The 23,843-nt window shown below is 38.2% G+C and overlaps 1 protein-coding gene across 2 annotated transcripts in view; it reads left to right on the top strand.

The window, feature by feature from the left end:
• Positions 1 to 23,843, top strand: part of LRGUK (leucine rich repeats and guanylate kinase domain containing) — a 53,718-nt gene that overhangs the window by 14,589 nt on the left and 15,286 nt on the right. For both annotated transcript variants that reach the window (XM_049813762.1, XM_049813763.1), the window contains exons 9-16: positions 994 to 1,080; positions 3,129 to 3,235; positions 7,487 to 7,606; positions 10,387 to 10,483; positions 12,076 to 12,189; positions 18,224 to 18,425; positions 19,469 to 19,582; positions 22,993 to 23,150. In XM_049813762.1, the coding sequence (XP_049669719.1) occupies positions 994 to 1,080; positions 3,129 to 3,235; positions 7,487 to 7,606; positions 10,387 to 10,483; positions 12,076 to 12,189; positions 18,224 to 18,425; positions 19,469 to 19,582; positions 22,993 to 23,150 (999 nt within the window). The remainder of the gene's footprint in view (positions 1 to 993; positions 1,081 to 3,128; positions 3,236 to 7,486; positions 7,607 to 10,386; positions 10,484 to 12,075; positions 12,190 to 18,223; positions 18,426 to 19,468; positions 19,583 to 22,992; positions 23,151 to 23,843) is intronic.

Below are 23,843 nucleotides of genomic sequence, written 5' to 3'. Positions count from 1 at the left end.
ATTGACTTGGTTCTCATTTATGGCTCCCATAATATTCCTCAATTAATGAGTTAAACTTCCATTTTATAAACACAGGAGTGGTAAAATATCAGAAATTCTGACTTTGACTCTGCATTTGTAATTTGTCCTGAGTGATTAAAGATAATTCTATTCTGACTTTTGCGTTTTCTAAATTCTGTATGAATTTTAGAGTGATTTCCAATGTCAAAGAGAAGAAAAACGTTCAGGGTTTAACTTCTCCTTCCTGTAATTGCCAGTTTTGTATTGGCTTTTGTGAGAATGGTCCCGTTGTGGCACACAATGAAATTAGTATGGAAAGATACCCAAAATAGGCTGTCCACTGGTTCCCTGTAATCTGAAAGCCTTTTTCTGTTTAGATGTTCTTCCCCTAAGCAACATCTGATCCTATTCCTTTCAATTGCTGTTTTAATAACTTATACATGCAGCAATCATCTTAAGACAGCTTTCTGAATTTCAGTGGTTTATAACAGGACCTTACTGGTTTTAGAACTAAGAAGCTTCATGAACTTGCAAGTGTCAACTTTTTAATTTGATTTTTAATTATTCTTTTTTATTGTCTCAGACTTAAAAGCATATATGATGGCAAATCTATAATGCAAATTATCTTTTGAAGTTCCTACAGTACTACAAAGGTTAGAAGTATTAACCATAGTTTATTACATAATCCCAGTACAGAAAACACTTTTGGTTCTCCAGCAGCCTTTCTTTGTGTTCTAGTGGGTGTGGTGGTGATTTTTAAATTCCCATCCTGACCTTTTGAACAATGTATTGCAGACTTTTGAACAACTCCTAGCTTTTATTGCAGAAGCTAAGCTTATGGTGGGGGGTCAATTTGTACAGTGTATTGACATCCTTCAGAGTAAAAAGCTTTTTGTGTTGCAATCTATTAAGGCCAATTTAACTTCAACCAATTGAAGTTAAATATTAGATTGATGAAGTTAAGTATGTCAAAGTGGAAAATTTGTCCTTCAGGAACAAAGAGATTATTGGCTCTTGGTGATTTTCATGGTGCTCCAACTAACAGAACTGGACCTCAAGAAGATTTCAGTGGAAGAAAAGGTATGTAAACATCGTATCATTCTGGAATTTTTCTAAATAAAGAAATAAAAACCTGCATGCAAATGTAGATTTGTAGTCATTTAGGTCTGACAATCTCCCATGTTTCAGCCTCCAAGTTAGGCTACAAATTCAGAGACTTTTGCTTTTAAATTCAGATATAGTTCTACAGAATTTCTGGAGCAGTTGTGGTATGTAAAAATGCAAAGCTTAACTAAAAGCTTTGTTCAGTGAAGAAATTTACTTGGCAGCCACTGTTACTCGGCTAGTGAATCTAAACAGGCAACTACATTCATGAAATACTCTGAGGTGATAACCACTGTGCTACTTCTAAAATACTGGGGTTGGGGGGGAGGGGGGGTTAGTGTCGTGTACAGCAAACTGAATTTTGAAAGTTATAATGATTCTTGTTCCCAGTTCTACTCCATACAGCTTTCACTATAAAATCTTCTCCCCCGAAAAACCTGCTCAGACTGCTTACAGTAACTGTCTATTGTAACAGAAACCTTTCCCTCTTGTGCTGCTTTTACTGTAATTTGGTTGCTGCATGTACTATTTGGGCCCAAGCCATCCTTGAACTGTTAGGATTAACAGCTGCCAACTGGGGTTGGATTTCAGGGAATTATCCTTTAAAAATGATCCTTACAGGAAATTCATTGCTCCTAACTTTAGCTGCATAAATATTAGGGTTCCTGTTTAATGCCAGGCTCACTCTATCATGAACACAGAGAAGGGATGATACCAGAGTGTAATTTACCCCACCTACCCGAGATGTTGACCTTACTCTCTGTTTTATGTGGCAATCTGTTTTCCTTCCAATAAAATTCTGAATATGTTAAAGAATTTTTTCTTTCTCTATGGACTATAAAAGTAAGCCTGGATGACTGGTTTAGACTAGCACTTAACTTTTGGATAATTAAAGTTATTTCAGAGAATTCTCTCCTCAGGTTATTTTAGGATGTCTACTCTAGCCTCATAAATTCTCTTGTCAAACTAAATTTGGAGGCACCAGCTCGTCTGTCTCACTAACACAAAATGGATATACAGAAATGTTGTAGTTTAGATCAGAAGTGTAGTTTTGAAGTGAAACTCCTAGTTGTCCAACCTGCCATGCTTTATTCTCATTGTGGAATAGTCTTGCAATATATGAACTAGACTTCTTTTGGATTAACCATAACCAGATGATGTGCGCCAGGATGGACCTAATGTGTTCCAAGCCACTAATTCAGACCAAAGGACCAAACCAGAGCTCGAGTAAAATGATCTTACTTCCCCCACTCCCCCAAAATAGTGTGGACACTGGGTCCCAAGTACTGAGTGCTTTGCTTTGAAGATCCACTCCTATTGCACTATACTGCTTGCTAATATAGGCATGGCTGTCATCGGAGCTTGTTGCAGTATTCTGCAGCAGTGTCAACTGGTTGATATTTGATGGTTTACATGAAATGACTCAGTAGTTCTTAAGCTGTTTCTGAGTGGGTAGCATTAATACTACCAAAAAATATACAAACCATTAGCAGTCAGTACCCTCAATAGAGCTTTCAAGAGAATGGATGGAGGGAATCCTTGGAGTCTGAGTGCTCCTCCTCCCAGGAAAGACAGAAATGCATTGTCAGGAGAAAACTGCAGTTTGCTTACTTTGTTAATGCCCTTTCTGTTCCCATTCTGACAAATAAATGAATGGCTTCAGTCCCTAAGGATTTTAGTTTGGCATCTTCCACCAGCATTGAGAAGACGTAAATTAATGGATAATTAAAACCAAAGAAAAATTACTTTGTATCTTATGTGGCATCCTCTTTTCTTTCCAGTAAAACGTAGAATATGTTAAAGATGGTAAGCTACATCTGGCTGCCTTCCATCCATCTATCAAACTGTGCTTAAATCTCCTGAAAAGATTTATGTAGCGGCGTGCTCGCAGACAAGCCCAATACAAAGACTGACCCTTATAAATATGAAGCCATCATTATTCATAGCGATCTGCGAAGCATATTGCAGCTGGAAACAATTACATCACTGCTCTTCTTTATTTTGCCCCTAAACTGTGGAAACAGGTTGCTGCTGTGAATAAATATGATCCTCCTCCAGAAGTTGTTGCTGCTAGAGATCACATGACTCATGTTATGTATAGCATGCTGCAGCCCCAGAGAATCTTTGACAGGTAAGCCTACCTCCACTTCACATCTGCTCCTGAGGGTGGCACTCAAGTAAAGCAGAATACGTTGTCATATTTAGAGGGACATTTTTCTGTCCCTCTCCCATCTCTAAATTAATCTAGCAAAGAGGAGAAGTTCTATAGTATTCTGTTAGCAGTCTGGAAATTAGGCAAATCTTATTTGGTTGAAATTGATTATGAAATGAAGTTAGTCATTCACCTCTGAAGACTAAGACAGATTGTCCACAGCTCCATTTCTTTTAAACAATCTGTTGAAACAGATGGCCATTTGCACCGTAAATGAAAGACACAAAATTTCTACCAATACCCAAAGGCAATTTAAAAATCTCTAGAGGGAGAAGAGAGCTGTAAAACTTATCTTCTTCCTATTCTGCTTACTCCTTCTCTTCAAACTGTTGGCATCCCATTGTGAGCAAAATGGCTTTATTTTGTGGCTTTAGGACACATTTTCTATTCATAAGGTGAAATTTTCAAGTTTGTACTTAGGGAAGTCCAGCTACCTCTGCCTTTAGGAGGAGATGATGCTGACTGCTACGTAAAGCACAGAAGGGAGAGGCAAATAATGCTCTTTTTCCAGTGTTGCCATTGCTATGCCAGGTGGCTTCTCTCAGTCTCATTCCTCATCTAGAAAATGGAAATAGCCATACTTTGCTGCTCTGCAGAGGTGTTATGATATTTGCTTGATGAATGCTTGGAAGATGCTTTGGCATACTCTCATGGAAGATACTATGAAATATAGATGGTTTATTATTATATTTGCTACAGTGGGCACTGAGACCAACTTTTGTGCCCCACACCCTGTTTTAGCACCATTTTGGACATCTTAATTCATAATGAGTAATCTGATTTAAGATCCATGATTTAGTAACTCAGAAAATTATATTTTTAGAATAGCTTTATTGTGAGTCTTGTGTTTTCTGGAATTGTCAATGAAAGACAGGAACCATCCCAGTGGTGATGATAGCTTTGAGAATTCTTAACAGCCTATTAAAAAAAAACCCCAAAGATTTATTTACTGTTTTGCAGGGTTGGAGATTTCTTAAAAAAAAAAAAAAAAAAAAAAAAAGCACAATAGTTTTACCTAAAGGCATGGATTTCTTCCAGTGCAGACACAGGCTCTATTTAAATACTTGTTTATTGGATTATGTATGTGTATTTTCATTGCTGGAAAGAAACAATTCTGTCTTCTGTCAGAGGTATTGTATACACAAACATATAAACATGCAGACCAGCATTTATGGTACTGACCAAAATTGTTAATGATGCTTTGAATGTTTGCCCATGCTCAGCTGGAAAGCACACAACGCAGTCATTAATGAAATCTTCCTAATGATGATGTGTTACAGTCTTCTACACTATAAAATGCTTATTGGAGCCAGATTGGTATAGTTCATTTGCTTCTATCTTTTTAGATGAGATTATAATTAATTCTGTTTTAGTAATATCTCTATTAAAAATAAAACCTGAAAACAAAGCAAAAAGTTATATCGTTGCATACTCTGCAGTCAGAAAACATTAGCATTAAGTTTCTTATGCTGTTTCCTCTCTCTGTGTGCCTTGCGATTCTATCTTTAATTACATGGTAACACACCACTGAACAATATTATGTGTATTTTTCCCCCCTACTAGAAATGAATGTGACATCTTAAAAGGTAGCTTGATCATAGTTATAACTGCTACATGGGGAGCTCTTTAGTCTGTCGGGCTCTTCAGTCTATTGGGCAGGTACATGATGAGACTTGGTATCTGGCTATTGAGGATGAATTCATTCAGAGAAGAAATAGAGCATGATTATTTTTAACAATGAAAGTAATTAACCATTGGAACAATTTACCAAGAGAACCAAGAATTCTCCAAAACTTGAACATTTTTAATTAAAACATGCTCTAACGGAACCCCAGGTATCAGGCTTGAAACAACTAACTTGGGGAAATCCTGTAGCCAATGCGATGAGGGGAGTCTGACTTGGTGAGCACAGTAGTCCCTTCTGGCCTTGAAATCTATTAATCTTGCACAGCAGTGTATTACTTTACTCGCCAAAGACAAAGCAAGTTGAAAGATGCACATTAAATGAGCCAAGAACTCTTTACAAGATACTGCTTACACGTGGTAGGAAAAACAAAACTTTTAGTTTATCTTTTGAGAACCAGTGAGTGGTGATGTAATGAAAGATAGTATTATGGAAATGTTCTCCATGTTCTTCTGGTGAAATAATAAATCCAAGGAATTTGAGGATGTGAGGAATTTGAACAATGGAAATTTATTTAAGAGAATTTGAATTCCAAGTATAATCATGTCAAGTATCATTACTGGATATAACACGTCCTTGTAAAAGAAAAGATTACAGTGGAATTCTGCAATTTGCAAGCATATAACAAGTTCTGTGCATGGAGAAGGAATATATTAAAATTATGTTGAAGCTCAGGGTTCTGTCTTCACAGACCTGCCTTGACATCATTATTCACGAAGGGCATGGCCTTGAGCACGAATTATTATTCTATCTGATATGTCTTGATAATTTTTGAATCTCTAGTCACTAAGCATGTTTCCTGGAATTCCCGGCTTTGAAATGGTTCATTTAGAACAATGCACTTGTAGTATCCACAACTGTCACTAATACCTCCTGGGATCATGTTGTCTTAAACTGGTCTTTTTCCTTACCACAAATGTCAGAAAAGGGAAAGACAGTCTGAACAGCTCAAATAATCAGGAGAGGAGGAACATATTTCTTCAATTGAACAGAATGTCACAACCTAACAGATTCAGATAAGGATTTTTAAAATGTATTTTTACCTTCAGTATTTTTAATGTATTGTGCTAATAAGCTTATTGTGCTAATGTTGTCTAATGTTTTGTAAATGTCACCAAGCTGCACAGTAAGTAAAAAATCCTTAAATATCCCAAGGGTTCTGCTATTGTCTTGCTTTAAAATAGTCTAGTGGATGGAACAGTGAACCAGGATTTGGGTTCATTTCACCATTTAGTAGCAGCACATATGTACAGACTCAAGCCAGTCTCTTAATTTATTAGGTGTATCTGTTATTTCTTCTGTGAGGATAGCACTCCACAGGAGAATTAGGAGACTGCATTGCATTATTACCTTAGTGCTTCTGAAGCATCAAGTGCCATTATATACATATAGTCTGGTAGATAATACAGCTGGTTTGGTGAACCTAAAATAGGAGTAAAGCCATTACTTTGCAATCTTTTTCCACCGTGCTTGTGTTGGATGGTTATCATTACTTTTTACAGAGTTAGTTATTTGTAAGAGAAAAGGTAAAAGAAGTATACTCTGTTTTCTGGTATTTGTTTTCACCTGTTTTCAATCACATTAAATGAAAGCTAAACACACTTCAGTAGTTTTCTTCCACTTTAAAATTTAAATTTAGGTAAAGCTATTTATTAGTTAAAAGTAAGTGGGTTTGAAATCATTTCAACTATTTCTGACATATTATCAAGTGGCATGGTCTTAAGATCTAGCTGAGATTTAAAAATGAGAGTCCAAAGTTGCATTCCATTTTTAGCTGTCTAAATAACTTGCTGGACACTCAAGTGCAGAAATGCTATTCATTCTAGTATTTACCGCTGGAAGTAGAAATTTGAGGATCTAACCATCTGCTCAGCATGGAGAAAATGGAGGACTTTGCATTTTTGCAGCACTTTGGGTTCTTTTATTGTAGTGTTATTTGTGTTCAGTGGAGTTTAAGGATCTTAGTGTTTTTCATTGTGTTGAATTGAAGAGTTCTTTACAAATTGCCACCTTTATCTGGCAAGGCCATGGAAGTCAGCAAGATTATATGCAGGAGTGCACAAAGGTTTGTAGAACTGAGTCCAGGTTCATGCTAGGCTTATTATCCTGACCATTAAAATATTACCATCTCTGCAATAGACTTGGAAAACTCTTAAACAAATCCCAGCAACACCGTAACTGCAGAGGAAGCTTTAGAAAAGGCTATAAATCAGAAAAGATTATAGTAGACATAACATTATTCCTTTTGCAAAAGAGACCCAGGGGTCTTTAATGCAGTATTTTGTGCTATTTTTATGTTTAGAGCATATCAAACTGAGCACATGCTTCTCCTGGTTTTTCTCTACACTGTGAACAATGTGACTAGTGTGATAGACAGATGAGATTAGTTGATATGATGATAAAGTCTCTGCAGAAGCTTTTTTACAAAGTTGCTGAAAACTTCATTTGTAGGTAATATAATGGCTCCTTGTTTTCCTTTCTTGTAGCACTTTACCTAGCCTTGATGCTCCCTACCCCATGCTGGTATTAGTTGGCCCCCTAGCCTGTGGTAAGAGAGAGCTTACTCATAAGATCTGCAGACAGTTCAACAATTTCTTCAGATATGGGTAAGTTTGCTCCATAAGTTTAAAAGAACTCCACGTGTTCAAGGCTAGAATTGCTGCTGGTTTTGTTTTTTGTTGTTGTTGGGTTTTTTTTTAAGAAGTTAAAAGTTAAAGAAAACCAATAAATGTTCATTGCTATGCATTTTATCTCTTCCCAGGGCTTGATTGCCTGAAGTCATCAAATACTTCCTTAAAAGAAAAGCTATTTAAATTACCATGTTCTTTTCAAAGGTGAACAGCAAACAAACAAACAAAAATGTGTCATTTAGTGCTCCTTTTATTGATCTGTTCTATCTATGCTCACTAATGCCCCTCAACCTAAGCATCTGTTGAGATATGTATGCATTTCTCTTAATTTTTGTAATATACCTGCATATAAACACATTAGCATGCATGTGCAGACTGCATCCAGAAGCTAGGAAAGGAAGCAAGTGCAATTGCTGGACCAGTTTATTATCCTGTGAGTAGTGTTATCAAAGCAAATGGCACCTTTCAGACTTCACCACCTGCTGGAAGGACTAATTCTCCCTATCTGAAAGGCCTGAATTATGATCCCTACTGCCCTGGGCTCCCTGTGTATTTAGTGGAGAGAAACTATCTCTTTCCAAGGGAGACTGAGCCTTTGTGAATCACTTCCCTGAGGTACCTACCTATTTTCAGTGCACAGTAGATAGGAAGTCTGGCTAAGTTAGATCACCACTGTCTGTTGCCTAAAATTAGGTGGTTCAAGCTGTTCCTTTTGTCCACCTATTCCATTCTTTACATTACCTAATGTTCATAGGTCCTATAGCACACACTATTCATCACTGGTCTGTATTTCTGCTATATTGTCTATCCTTTATTTTCTCAGATTTTTTATTACACACATTTATCCATTCATTTTTAACCAGACTTTGGCTGTAGTTTCACGTATATAGCGTTTGCCACAATAGGACCTGGGTATATGTTTGTGCACTTTTAGGTACTCAAGTGGTGAGTTGTAAGAAAGGGACCATAGGCACATGCATATGTGAGAATGATTCCTCAGAGTTCTTAGCATCACAGGACCATGCTCTGCATGTCGATGTGATGTTTAGTAGTAGCCTTCTTCTCTAGCATAATATACCATGGTGAAGGAGCTTATATGTATTTCTGTCTGCTCTGTACTCAGATTATAGCCACTTGCTGGATTAGATCATTAAACTGGCAAGTTGAGAGAGGACATTTTAAGAAAAGATCTGTGAAGGTTATGTGACTGGAAAAATGACTTTTTGCCTTTCTTTAAAGCAACTACTATGTTTTGAAAGACTAGATTGGAAATTACAAACTAATTGAATGCCAACTGAAATTTTCCAAGCACTATGTGTGGTTTTTTAAGAGCATTGTTTTTATACTGTGTATTTTATTTCCTAAAAGTTGTATGCATGAGGGGGGAAAAAAAAGAGAGAGAGACAGAATCTTAACAGAGCAGAAAATTGCAACCATAAAGCAAAGTTGTATTTTAATTATTCAGTGGAGATTTAAGCAATTTTATGGCTTACACTTTTAAATTTCAAACATTCCACTCATTAAAAATGTATTTCATGCAAGATACCCTGGCAGTTTGAATGTAAACATGGCCTTGCAATTAAAAAGGGTTGTAATGTTTAAAAGTGTTTCAAAAAATAAAGTGAAATTGGACCCTCAAACCATCTGGCTAGTGCTCAGGAATGACCTTTAAAGCTGGATGCGTTCATAATACCTTAAAAAAAAATCAGGCCTTTGAAGTGAAATTTTACAGAGTCCATGTGTAGCACACTGTTCTCATTTGCCACAGCTTGCTGATAAAAAATGTGACACCCTCTAAAGCCGTGATAGTTAAGATCTGTCAAGGTCTGCATTATAGACTAAATTTCTTAATGGTTTATAACTCGGCTACCTTGAATAAATGAACAGAAATGGCCTGGTAGGTGGTATACTAGTAGGTGGTATATTTTTGCCATGTTTTCCAGGACAATGCAGCAGAAGGCAAAGAGTTAAAATGTTGTCTGTGTGAATCAATGCCAAAGCTGCACATTACACTTTTGTTCCTGTTATTCAACAATGTGAAAACTAAAAACAAAACCAAAGCAGAAACAAGTAGCAAAATATAACTTCCTAAGATAGAACATGAGCCACTGCATGCTTTAGTCTAAAATTGCTATGTGCATTGACTTAGCTGGAGTTCTTTGGTTTTGTTTGTTTTTTGGGTTTTTTTTAGTGTTTTATCCTGGTAGTAAGCTCACGTATCTGAGGTTTATCCTATTGTCCTTATGTGGTGGCAGGCCATTACTTTTCCTGCCTAGTATCCCACTTATCTCCCTAGTTTCGGGATTGTTTCTCCCCTTTCTATTAGGGGTCTGTTTAAAGATTGGTCTTTATATCTCTTTCTTAACCTCACAGTTCAGCCTAACTCCTAGTCTCCTTTTCCATATTTAGGATTCTACTTTATATCATCCACAAGCTGACATAACTAGAAAAAAAATGGTTTCATCATTTCTCTATTACAGGGTGCTGTGACAGCTTCAGTTCAGGCTATCCTGGGTTGGGGGGGATTTATAGCCAAAATGTAATGTTACATTTAAACTTTTTTTTGTATTTATGGGTTAATCTTTCAAATATGCGGCATTAGTGGTATGATTTGCACCTCTTTATATTTCTCATATTTCTTCTCTTCTTAAAAATAAAATGATTTGTAGTATTCTCCCTTTCCCCCCCCTCCTATTCCATAGCTGCTTCTGTGATTGAAAACAGGTTATTTCTTTATTATACCATATATCTTCCAGTCCCTGTCACACTACCAGGGCAGCTTACTTTGGTGAAGAAAACAGACTTGATTACTATTTCGTTTCTCAAGAAGTATTTGACAAAATGGTGAACACAGTAAGTACCTGACTAGTATCCTAGTAGGCCTATTTCCTACATGCAGAGTGAACTGAAATTTTTGTCCAGGTCTGATTTATTTTTATTTTTTTTAATTAAGTTTGTGTCTGTGTGTGCATGCTTATTCACTCTACAGTTACGTGGCTTAAGTTCATAGAAACCACAAATTCATTGTATATTTATGCTATCTTCTGTATGAATGTATAGAAATGATTAAATGGGCATAATGGTCAGTAGGAATCTTTAAACAGTAGTATAATGTAGAAATAAACTTTTTTTCATATCACAGAATCATAGAACCACAGAGTGGTTTGGGTTGGAAGGGACCTTAAAGATGATCTAGTTCCAACCCCCCTGCCATGGGCAGGGACACCTTCCACTAGACCAGGTTGCTCCAAGCCCCATCCAACCTGGCCTTGAACACTGCCGGGGATGGGGCAGCCACAACCTCTCTGGGCAACCTGGGCCAGTGTTTCACCACCCTCATCATCAAAAATTTCTTCCTTATATCTAGTCTGAATCTACCCTCTTTCAGTTTAAAGCCATTACCCCTTGTCCTATCACTACGTGCCCCTGTAAAAAGTCCCTCTCCAGCTTTCTTGTAGGGCCCCTTCAGGTACTGCTAGAAGGTCTCCCCGGAGCCTTCTCTTCTCCAGGCTGAACAACGCCAACTCTCTCAGCCTGTCTTCATAGGAGAGGTGCTCCAGCCCTCTGATCACCATATGCAAATATCTGGGGTGTGTGCAGGAGAAGAAAACTCTTGAAATAGCTGCCATATTCTTTTTTTTTTTTTTTTTTTTTCCCTTTTCTTTTTTCAAAATCTTCCAGCAACCCTGCAGGGAATATGGTCTTTTAAAGTTTAGCAAATTCACCCTAAAGGCATTGTGTCTCTCTGAAGGCAGTGTGCCTCTAGCTACTGTTTCTGATGCCTTTTGCTGCCTGCAATAAAACTTTGGCTTGAAAAGCCAAAACAGAGCTCATTATTTGTACATATACAAATGGGGGTGCCAACACAGTCTTAAGCAACTAGTATAGTCCTTAATGATAACTCTCAGTAATCAAGTAGTTTAATTTTAAAAGTATATAATCTGCTTACATCTCTCTAGATATACTACTGGGAACCAAAGTTTCAGTTGTCAGGTTTTAACTTTGAAATTTCTTGGCCCATTATACATTCTCCTTGCAGATTTGTTTCTGTCTTCTTCTTTCTTTGGCATCTTCTATTTTATATGGCATGGCCATATGGTTTGATGTAACGTCAAAAGAAGGATGCCCCTTGCTTTAGATCTTGCTGTCTTTACAGTGTGAATGAATTACCAATAAAAGCTGTAACCTGTCAGCAGCTTGTTTTCAAGACATTGGTGTTTTATTATCCATGAACAATGTACAAGCCTGTACCCTGCAGGACTGGCTATGTGCTCTTCACTGCAAATTTTGTGCTCCCATTGGCTTCATTATCAGTGATGATTTAGGCAGGGAGAAACTTTGTAAGGAGAGAAAGCAAGGAAGTCCAGAGTGATTATGCTCCTTTAGGGAAGTTGTCTCCCTTAAAATATTTCCTTTGTCATTATACTTGCTGTTTTGAATTTCAGGGCAAGTTTATAGCAACCTATAAATACAGTGGCTATTATTACGGACTTGGAAGAGACACTGTAGAATCAATTGCCAGAGAGGGTCTTGCAACCTGTGTTCACTTAGAGATAGAGGTAAGGATTACTTATTGCCTAACCCTTTTTGAATGAGTCATTCTGTGAGAACTGTCCTGGGGAGGAATTCATGCAGTTTGACTAAGGTTTGTTTCAGCTGCCTAGACAGAGCCACTTAGTGATGCAAAAGACACCCTATGGTCTTCGGCCTAGCCTACAGCTGCTGGTGATACATTTGAACTAGTTGTGTGGGCTGCACTACAGTCACTGGAGAGACAGTTGTTTGGTCAGATGAATGGCATTTTTAACTCCACTGCCTGTATAAGTAGCTCTCCATTGTCTATCTGTTAACCACACCACTCCCTTTATAGACACCCACATTTAGTCAGATAGATCCTTCTGCTGGCTTCTTAAAATTTCCTGGCCTATTTTTTCAGTCTTCAGCAGCCTCATCTCCCCACCACATCACCAGTACTTTCCATTACAGTGTCTTCAGCTTTTCAGCCATGTGCTTTCCACTGATCTGCAGCTTATATGCAACTAGTCTAGAGCTGAACACCAACTGATCACCCCTAAAAGAATGCCATGTTTCTCCTTTGCTGATGAAGCAATGAAGGATGCGTGCAGGCCTGAGGCAATATTTTGGGCAGAACTATTAAAAGATGCAATCTCTTTGAGGGATTACTTTACCCTCTCTGAGGTTTGTCAGGTGCACATGCACAGATGGCAGAATCTCAGAAGTCATGCTGCGTTAGGAAACTAGGTCACAAACAAAGTGTCAAAACCTGTCTTTTGGAATCCCAAAAGAATAACCTTTGAAACAATTTTCTAATTATGTACTTCTCATTATTTTAGATCAATATTTACTAGCTAGGGGTTGGAGTGACAAAAAAGCAAAGGCATGCTACACTTCCTTCCAAATTCTTTCTATAAAATAAGCTCCACCTATATGAGCTTCCAAAATGAGACACTCCACAGAGTACCCTGAATGGGATACGGAGTGTTGCTGGGTTTCACTGTGTTTGTAAGGCTCAGCTCTACCTCTGGGGGATTACTACAAGTTGACAGACACTACTACACTCCATGATGGATAAGGAAAAAAATAATAGAAATAAAAAAGAAATGTAGGAGGCTGCAGTGCTAACATAGGATCCTAAGTTGTGCATCCAGAGTTAGGGGAGTGACTAGGGAGACCTGAGCAAAAACTGATACTAAATTTAATTAATTTTAAAGTTATTATTTTGTCTGTGAAGCTGATGATCAAAACCCTAGTTTTCAGTTAGGAACCTTAGTGTTCAGCAGGAGTTTTAGTCCCCTTTGGCCCATGTACACATTTACTGGCTTGCCTATAAATGTACAAATAACAAAATAGCAGCATGTCAACACTAAAAAATAAGTAGCTCCTTGCTCAAATGGTCAGCAATGTAATGCTGCAGTCCTGCTCTTACGCGACTGCTACTTGACTGATATTAAACAGCAAATTAATAACTTAATCTCTGTGTAGTTCCATTTCCTCTTTTTCCTCAGTCTTGTCAGAACTGTGAATCACCCTCAGTCTCCACTGGCTGCGATAGGCACTGAGTGTGTTTGTTGTCTTGCCAGACAGACACTAAATTTACAGGGGAAGAAAAATAGTAGAAGATTAAATATGATGGAATGCGGTGCCTTTTAAAGCTGTCAATTCTTCACAAAGTAGATGTGTTATCAAATAATTTAGGAGAAAGAACTTAATGGAATGTCATGTATATTCATAAGGAGGTTAAGCGAGCGACATAGGCAGTGACCATAACTTTTACTGGGTATTACTGAAGGTACTGTCATGGACAGACAGCTAAGAAACAGCTTTGTCACTGAAGTTTCAAGATCACGTAGTAATTATGCATAGTCTTGTATCACTATGGACTCTACTAGCAGATGAGAAACAATAATGGTGAGTTATGTATCTGAATAGAAGTTATCGAAGTCCATTATCTTCTGCGAGGCTCATAACAAGTGATTTAGCACTATTAAAAGAAATTTTAATTATGGTCTGTGGGCTGAAACTAAAAATTTAGAGCTGTTCATTCCCTTTAATCTAGAGTGTATCTTTCACTGATAAAGGAAACTCATACAAATTTTAAAAGTTAAATCTTGCTGAGTCTACACTTCTAGTTAGTAAAGCTATTGCAATTCTGACACACAGTTATGTGTTGGAGTAAGAGCGTTTGCAGTGCTTTCCCTTTGCTTGTGTAGCCACCAATAGCTGCAGAGCAATTGAAGGAGCTGCACGTTCCAACCGAAGATGTAGTGGTGGAGTGGCTTATGTGTCTCATTATGCTTCCAGAAATATAAGTACACCTTGTCTCCTACCAAAGACTACTCTCTATTGCACTTGTTGCTGCTTATCCAGTCATTCAGGCTGGGGAGTCAAAGGAAGGAGGATATACTACTAGTCACGTCTTTTCTATAACCCCATGCTGTTAACTGAAAACATGGAGGTGCTTTAGCTATATTAAATGAATGGACATCTTCAACTAGGGTAGTCCTTCGACCTTTCTTGACCTCATATGCAAATTCAGGAAACCGAAATTTTACTCCTTTTTTTTATTTTCTAAATATCTCTCTGATTTCAAACTGTCATCTCCTGTATTCTCCCATTCTTTATTTTAAGGTCACTTCCTTATATGCTGTTTATTTCATATTAGACAGTTACTCATCCTGTTGTCTCTGTACGACAAATTTATTGGGTATACCAGAAGCTTTCTGTATCTCTTCCTTTCTTCTCCTCCTCGCTCATCCCAGACTATTAATGGGATGCCTTCCTATTCCTACACAGTTCTAGGACATATGAATCATTTGTTACATTATTTCTTGATCAGAATAGAACTCATTCATGGTGCAACTTCAAATGAAGAAAATGTTACTAGGCTGGAGTGTGGGTCTGCTTTCTGCTGGTTTTCCAGTCTCTGAATAATTACAGGCCTAGCTGAAAATAGCTGGTCACATAGCTGGATACAAAAATTTCTATGCCCTAAATTCTCCCCTTTAATTTTCACAAAAATGTATAGGATTTTCCCCAAAATCACTCCCTGAAATTTTTAGAAAGGATCAAAGTACTGTTCCATACTTAGAATGCTGCAATCAGGAAAAAAAATAATCTAGTAAGTGTTCAGCCTATTACTGGGTTTTGCATGATTTTGCTTGTATTTGTCTATATTTTAGAATTATTCTGAGAACCCCAGCTTTAAGGATGTTACGGTCAGTTCTGATGAATTAATGAGCAGTGCTCAGATTTGACATATTAGTCCCTCTCTGTTACTACCCACTTTAGTGAAGAAGGTGTATTATGCCTCAATGAAAATTAAGTGAGCTTCCCTACGTTTAGTACAGTGCAAGAATGTGCATGGTCTCACTTAACTTTGGATAATTTGTTCATCACCACACACAACAATGGTTGTTGGCCTGCTTGGGGGTGTGTGTCACAATGATCATTAAACACCCAAAATGATCATTTTTATATATAAAGTAAAGCCAAGAATTTATTGTTTGTATGATGGAAATTTTAACTGTCTAATTTAAGAATCATCATTAGTCTAGGTCTAAATATTACAGAAAAAGGAAGAAGAATAATGCATTAAGAGTACTTATATACTGAAAACTTCCCAATAATAATACTAATAATAGTAGTAGTAGAAGAATTAAAACACGCTGCTTGGTTTCTATCTGTTTTGCTGGCGTTATGCTCACCCTTTCAGTGCTCCTTTGTGTTCTAAGTTCAGTGGTTTCCCTTTGGTGTTGTCGTTAGGGGGGACGTTACAGCAAGTTGTCAACATCTGAACCCTTTGCTGGGAGGATAGTCATGTTGATAGTTTCTTCTTTGTCCTCCCAGAATCCTCTTGGGGTCATTTGTATATGTTTGCTAACACATGTTTACACCTTTCTCTTTCTTCATTGGTCTGCAGCTCCAGGTTACATATGAATTCATAGAATCAGAGAATCATTTAGGTTGGAAAAGACCTTTAAGATCATTGCATCCAACTGTAAACTTAACACTGCCAAGTCCACCACTAAACCATGTCCCTAAGCACCACATCTACATGTCTTTTAAATACCTCCAGGGATGGTGACTCCACCACTTCCCTGGGCAGCCTGTTCCAATGCTCAACAACCCTTTTGGTGAAGAAATTTTTCTTAATATCCAAGCTAAACCTCCCCTGGTGCAACTTGAGGCCGTTTCCTCTCGTCTTAGCACTTGTTAGGTGGCAGCAGAGACCGACCCCCACCTCACTACACCCTCCTGTCAGGTAGTTGCAGAGAGCAATCAGGTCTCCCCTCAGCCTCCTTTTCTCCAGGCTAAACAACCCCAGTTCCTCAGCCGCTCCTCAGAAGACTTGTGCTCCAGACCCTCCACCGGTGTCATTGCCCTTCTCTGGACACACTCCAGCACCTGAAGGTCTTTCTTGTCGTGAGGGGCCCAAAACTGAACACAGGACGCGAGGTGCGGCCTCACCAGTGCCCAGTACAGGGGGACGATCCCTGCCCTGCTCCTGCTGGCCACACTATTTCTGACACAAGAATTCATTATATATAGTGCCCTTTATGTATGTTAGATATTATTTCTGATTGTTGCCCCTAAAACCAGCTTTATCCAGCTCCAGGTCTTTGGTTTGTAACTGACCATTATTGAGATGTTCATAGTTGTGAGGTGTCTAGTGTCAAGACTGCCCTATCTCTGTTCATCCCATGCCTGTAGTCCTCTACATTGTGTCCTGTGTTTCCACTTGTCAAGGTCTTTGCTATCATGCCAGGCCTGTATTTATCTACACTGTGTTACTATGTTGAGTCATAAACATCTTATTCTACCTGGAGCAACTGCTTGTTACTGCTATCCATATAAAACTACGGTTGTACCACACAAAGATAAACAAAAGTAAAACAATTAGATATAGACAGCTGGTCAACAAGAAAAATTGCTGTCACAGCTGAACCAAGTAAAACAAAGTTACAGCCAAGTCAAGAAAAGTTCAGAGCGAGCAGGACAAGCCGCAGTACTCAACTCTTGAAAACTCGGTACAAATCTTATGGCAATAGCAATACCATATTGCAGGGCTGCATGGTTACAATATTCTGCTTTATATGTAGATAGAGTGAGAGAGAAAAGATTCTTCAAAGTATGAGCCGGTGCAAAAGAGAGAGCTATCGGAAATTCAGGATTGGTACCATTACCTACATCATTTAATAAGACCGTGTCTTTAAGTCCTAGCATGTAGACAGGTCTCCTTTTTCAGATCTAGCTGAAATGATTATAGGTGTTTACAGTCCTGAGGTGTCAATTAGTGCCAACTGGAGCCCTCGTCCTTTCAGCAGAGTTGATGCAAGACACCTGTAAATATTTCCTAGTTTGGTATACTAAAAGTCCTATTCAAGATAGTTTATTGCTGACAAAAATAGTTCAAGTTAAGATGGCTGACTACAGTGTAACAGATGAAGAATGCGCACATGGTATCTCTGCTGAGGGGTTGTGGCTATACCCAATTTTGGGAGGGGGTAACATTGCAAGCCGCTCCAGCAAAATAAATATGCCTGTATCTCAATGCAGTTGCACGCTTTCACTTAGAAAAATATATCAGCTGAGGAGAAAATTGTCAGTTTGTTCATAGTGGAAAGCTAAGGGCCAAGGTGGTGATGCAGATAAGTTGTGCTGTGTGTCAGTACAATAGTGCGAGTCAGTGATATGCACATTTAGAATAACTAGCTTCTGATGTAATAGAAAGGATGGAAAAGAAGGAACAGTTGTTAACTGGTGGGCATGAGAAGTATGAGGCTTTAAATCACTGTGGAATTTGACTAAAAGGATTCTTTCAAAAGTGTGTTTAGAATAAAGTTGTACTATTATAATGCTTTCCACATGTAGCTTTAGGGCGCTTCACCTTGTACTTGTCTGTTTTGTAAAGCTGGATGCTAAATCTTGAAACTTGTAGATTGGATACAGGTTTCCAGTACTGCTTTCACAATAATTTGTGATAAATACAGAGTTGTCCTAAACTCAGCTACAAGTTCAATAGGCACTCTGTTTCAGGAACAAAACATTGTGTTTCTCTGCTTAATTTTAAAGGGTGTGCGTAGCTTGAAAAATACCTACTTTAAACCCAGATATATCCTATTAGTGCCGATGAACAAAGAAAAATATGAGGGACATCTGCGGAGGAAAGGATTATTCAGCAGGCCTGAGATTGAAGAGGCAGTCTCCAGAGTGGACATGTACATCAGAATAAGTCAGGGTTTTCCAGGATACTTTGATGCAGTTGTCAACACAGGTAAGTTAATCTCTTTCATACTATAAATCTGACTTCTAATGTCACACCAATAGATGGACTGAAACTGCTATGCAAACAAAGCCATCAGCAGATATTAAACTAAGGATGACAAATGGTTTGATATTCAGCATAACAGTTTAAACTATCCCTTAATCAATTTTCTGAGTTAATTCTTGTCCCAGGAATCCAAAAGCTCTGGAGATCTGTCAGGTCTGAATTACTCTGCTATGCCCAAGTTGTGCTTTAAGCCCATCTAGAAAGCGAACCAACTATTGAACTCAGCAGCACACTTGCTAAGTATTGTCTCCTGTGAGAATATTAAACTGATCTGTGCTAATTTTCTGTTGGTTTCTGGGCAGAGTTCAGAGGTGCTTTTGATCTAACAGACCTAATTATCTCTGGGCAGAGTAGGCTTTTATCAAGTGTTGAAATGACAGCTGATGTGGAGTCTGGCATCGTCTCACTGTAAAGAACAGACTGCTGCAAAGCTTTTCCTTGTAGGACTCTTCTGCTTAGTAACTTGCTCAAGTCCTCCAGCCCGAAACAAGAAATGTGGTGGTGGTAGATGTTTCATTAAAACAAATGTTTGCATCTTCATATTTAGGAATTGAGGATAGCAGGAGGTAGAGAAGAACCCTTTTCTAGTTCATTCTGTGTCTGCCTTTTTGTGGAGGTGATCATTGTGGTTCACCACAGTGATGGTGAAATGTATCATCGTGGTATGAAATATTGTATTTGTACCCACTGTCAAGGGCATATGGAGCTTACAATTTAAATACAGCATTAAAAAAGTAAAACAGTAAAACCAAATTGCAGAAGGAGAATATTTAGGTGAGTGCAGAAACTGAGATGAATTTCAGATTATATTCTTGAATGTGCTGTTTATGAAGATGAAGATTTTTCTCCCAAAGAGATGAGCTGGATGAGTTAAGAATGCATTTCTGTGTCAGACTTCTGTGATTTGTAACTTCGTACTGATGAAAGCTTGTTTTTTTCATTATGTATCCTTTCTATCACCATGAAATGCATATCCCTTTCTGCAGATGAATTGGATGAGGCATTCACAGAGCTGAGTTTCCTTGTAAAGGCATACCTCGGTTTGGAGCCACCTGCAGTTTTTGATAGCATTCAGGACTTGAATAGCAGAGCAGGAGCAGGTACTGTCTGGGCACATGCTACTACTGTTTTTATCAGTAGAGTATGCCTACTTATTTGTTAGAAGAATTGAAATCTGTGAATGATGCAACCTGTGAGACTGCTTGTCTCTGAAACTGCAGCATGCTTCTCTGTAATGGGTCTCCTGGGCTGATTCTTCCCTGGGATCTGAATCTTTAATGGAGATCTTTCCAGGTACTTTACGTCACTGTGTGCCCTGAGGCAATAATACGCAGAAAGTGAGTTGCCTGACTCTTCTGAAGTTGCTTTTGGGCTGAGGATCTCCCATTCATTCCAGATGAAACACAAGTGAGATATGTGTCCCTGGCTGAGAGCTTTGTGCCTATCAAACTGTCGAGCAACAAGAAAATGGCATGACACTGAGACCTTACTTTACTCTTTTCCCCAGGATAGCCAGAAGTGTGAAAAGTTATATGAAAACCAGGATAGTAAGATGAGTGGAGGCAACTTATAAATTCACTCCAAGTGCTTTTGGGTCTACCTACTGTGGCGTAAGCCCAAATGATTGGTAGTGTGTTTAACAGAAGCCTTTTAGCCCTTGAATGACTAAGGCTGGAGCCTCATGATCACTTCCAGCTAATCCAAGTGCATGTTGCTGCAAAAAGTGGTCATGCCCATCTTGCCTTTCCTGCCTATGTATTTCTAGTTTCCCCCTTGCTCTCATTCCTCTGATAGTGCAGTCATGTGTAATCTGGATCAGGGAATGGTTCCATCCAAAAACTAACCTAGGGAAGAAAAAAAACAACAACTTGCAGACAGATCAATTCCTTGATCAAACTCATCATGCAGCTATAGAATTGGCTCAAGGAGGGAAGGGTGCGGGAGAAGAGCTTCATGGCTGCCTGTGGAGGAAGAAAGGAGGAGTATTCTTGTCAGAGGCAGCATCACTACGATTAGCTTAACATATTGTGAGAGCTCAGCTGTAACCCTTGAATTTATTCCAGACAGAGCAGGTTACCAGCTGGGATGAAAGCAGAATATGATCTCTGAAACACTGGAGAAAAAGAAATAAGAAACAAACATTACAGTAGTAAGATGTTGCACAGCATGGACTAAGAGGAAGCTCGTTTATGTGAACTCTTTAATGCCAAGAGCCTCTGTGGTTTATGGCTGTCTTGGTTAGACACGTTACAACAGAAGGGTTAATGAGTTTTGTGAGTAACACAGAGCCAAAATTCATGACCTTTTGTGTGGCTCAGAAGGCTGCAAATAAAAGTAGCTGAAGGGAAGGCAAAAATGTCTGAAAATGTTAATGAAGGATAGTGTAAAATTCATCAGTTCATCATTTCAAGTAATTTTGTTTCCTGAAAGAATTAATAAATACTGATTTCCCAGTGGACAAGAAAAAAGCTTCTACACATATTGTGGCATCTCAGTGCTACAGCAGTGAGGACTTTTCTGAAGAATCTTATTTAATCTTAAACTATGTAGATTATATTTTCATTTCCAGAGCTTCCATGTTGTTTGAAGTGAGAAAGAAGACTCCCTTGCCTTATTTACTGTAATATTGTTGCTTATTTGTCTTAAAAACTCTGGAAATGTTTTGTCCTGAGAGGCAACAAAACCCACCAAACCCTAACTAGATTATCAGGAAAGAAGAAAAAGGGGGAGGATTAAAGATAAAAGATTTATATATAATCATGGTATTTTTGAAGATACAGACGTGTGTCTCTGAGGTTCCTTTAAAGGACTTTGTTTGTATTCCTCAGCAGTTCTGAGTTCTTTCAGTGAGTGACTTGTCACTAGTTACAGAAACTTCATTAATAGTGCTAAATTTTGGTAATTTTGCTGTCCATAAAGTAACTTTTAAATTTACTATGCACCATTAAATTCATTTAGAGCTTCATTTATAGGTGTTTAAATAAATTTAACTATCCTATTTCTAGAGATCATCTCTTCTTATGGACTGTGTGAAATAATTTACTTTAAAAAACTTGCCCCAAGGTTGTCTTTAATATGGACATTTTTAGTAAGATAGTAGCAGGGGGAAGATTGGTTGTGTGAGATTATGATAGGTTCTTAATTCTTTTTTTAATGAACTGCTGTGCAAGATCTTTTGCTCATGTATTGAGTAAAAATACTAGGAGAAAATAGATAAGTTCTTCTTTTTAAAAACTTTTTATAGCAGAAGTATAATACATTTCAGAGCTGATAACGGTTTTTACTTGCATTAGCAGCTTTCATCCATGGAACTCGGTACTTTACAACTCTTAATTATGTCTCACAGCAGACCTGTGGAGTATGTGTTACTATTTGTATTTTACAAATGAGGAAAGGGACATTTATGCCAAAGACTGATTATTTGTGATGCTGGGCATCAGAAATCCCACTGAAGTTTTGGCAGTGTGAAGCTCTGCACCCCTGAAGGTTAGACTCTGCTACTTACTCGGTGTCCAAGTGAGTAGTTTACTGTGCCTGAAACAGAACCCACCAATCTTAAGTTTCATCTCTTCTGATCTTCTGGCAGCTACAAACTAGCAGTATATAGTGGGTAGGCTGAGAGTCATCTGACTACTGTTGAAACTTTTTTATAAAGGCATATGCTCAGAAAAATAACCATATTTAGTATGTGAACATGCATGTGGATGGGATGTCTCTGTGCCTCCCATCCTCTGCCTTTGTACATGACTTCTTAGGTTGTGAACTCTTGTGCTTTGATATGACACACAATACAATTAAACTTTTTGTATGACTGGATTTCTGCAGAGACTGTCAGGTACCTATATTTATAAAAAATTTTCTGTGACTTAATTTCATATTTAGATACAATTTTACAGACAGGATGAATTCCATCTTAGAGAACTTTTTCAATTTTTTTTTATTTTTTTTTTTTTAAAGTGAGTTAGTTGTGTCTTCAGCTTTCTGGCTCACATTCATGTTTGATTCCAGCAGTGGTGCAAGTCTTTGGATTTTTGTTCACAGAAATTCAGATAAATAACAGAAGAAAAAGTGCCCTACTCCAACTCCCCATCACATTCCAAGAGCTCTGAGAAGGTTACAACTTCTAAGTAGGTAGACTGTAATTAGCTGAAAGGTCATAACAGTGGTGCATATCAGAGCATCCCTAACAAAATGAGCTCATTTACACATGGTTAAGCACTTTTTTCTAGTCCGTTAACGTAGGGGTGGTTTTTTTAGATTTTTCATAAATTTCATTTGCCTCACTATTCAGGAAGGGTAAACTTGTTATGCCTATGAAGTATTTGGAGGGTTTAAAAGCTTTGAGGGAACTGTGTAGTTTATATCCTTTATAACTTTCACAGTTATCTTTTGCGAATCCAGAACTGTGCCAAAAGCCAGCTGATGGTAGTTGCAAATGAGTAGTTTCTGCTTGCTGTAAGCAAAGTGGTGTTCAGAATATTTTTGTTGAGGAGTGCCTTTTCCACACTAGGTTCAAGAATACGGCTCTTGCAAGAGCAAAGATTGTCACCCGGCAGCGTAATTACTGGAACTACTCGGTCTTCATCTGTCAATGAGTTCTTGGACTCTTCTGCCAAAAACTATCCAGGAAGCATCCCGGACAATCTTGCTGCACAACTGGGCTCTGTGGTAAGGATGATTTACCCTAACCTTAGATAGAAATGATAAGTTGTATGCAAAAAATACATGCTAGTCAGACCTTTCTTTCTCCAGAGAAGATTGACTCCTGTTCTCTGGCCATCTTTCATTTCAACAATATATACCAGTTCGCGAAAGTTAAAGGCAGATTGATGACAATGTGGCAGGTAAACTCAGATGAGAGGACAAGCTGTCGTTTCTGCTCAATTTTACACCAGAATAAATCTGTTGATCCCAGTTGATTTCATTCAATTGTGTACTGGTGGTAAGGGAGCTGAATATCATCTCTCAGTTCTGCAACTACCCTATTCAGTGGAAATAGTTAGATGCAGTTAACAGGACAATGAAGACTACCTATGAACGCCATCCTGTGGCAGTGGAAAAACTCATTCAGCCAAGCCTTTCAGAGTGTATGCTAGTGATGACTGCCAGAGATTAAATTTAAGCACATTTTCCACCTGCTTTTACTTTTTCAATCAACAGATTCAACAATGTGCTTGGATTTCAAATAACCTCTTGCAACTTCAGCTTCATCTCTCTTTCTTTTTTTATTTCTCCTTAATAGTCCTTTCCCTAAAGGCATTCATTCTCCTTGCAGGCAGTGGGGGAGTTGGGGCTATGAAGCAGATGTGTCTAATGCTCTTTTTATACGACAACGACAGGAGAAAAAGAAAAAGAAAAATG

This window comes from Accipiter gentilis, chromosome 11 (assembly GCF_929443795.1).
Source record: "Accipiter gentilis chromosome 11, bAccGen1.1, whole genome shotgun sequence".
NCBI lineage: Eukaryota > Metazoa > Chordata > Aves > Accipitriformes > Accipitridae > Astur > Astur gentilis.
Note: the sequence above shows the minus strand (reverse complement) of the source record. Positions and strands in the feature narration are given on the sequence as shown.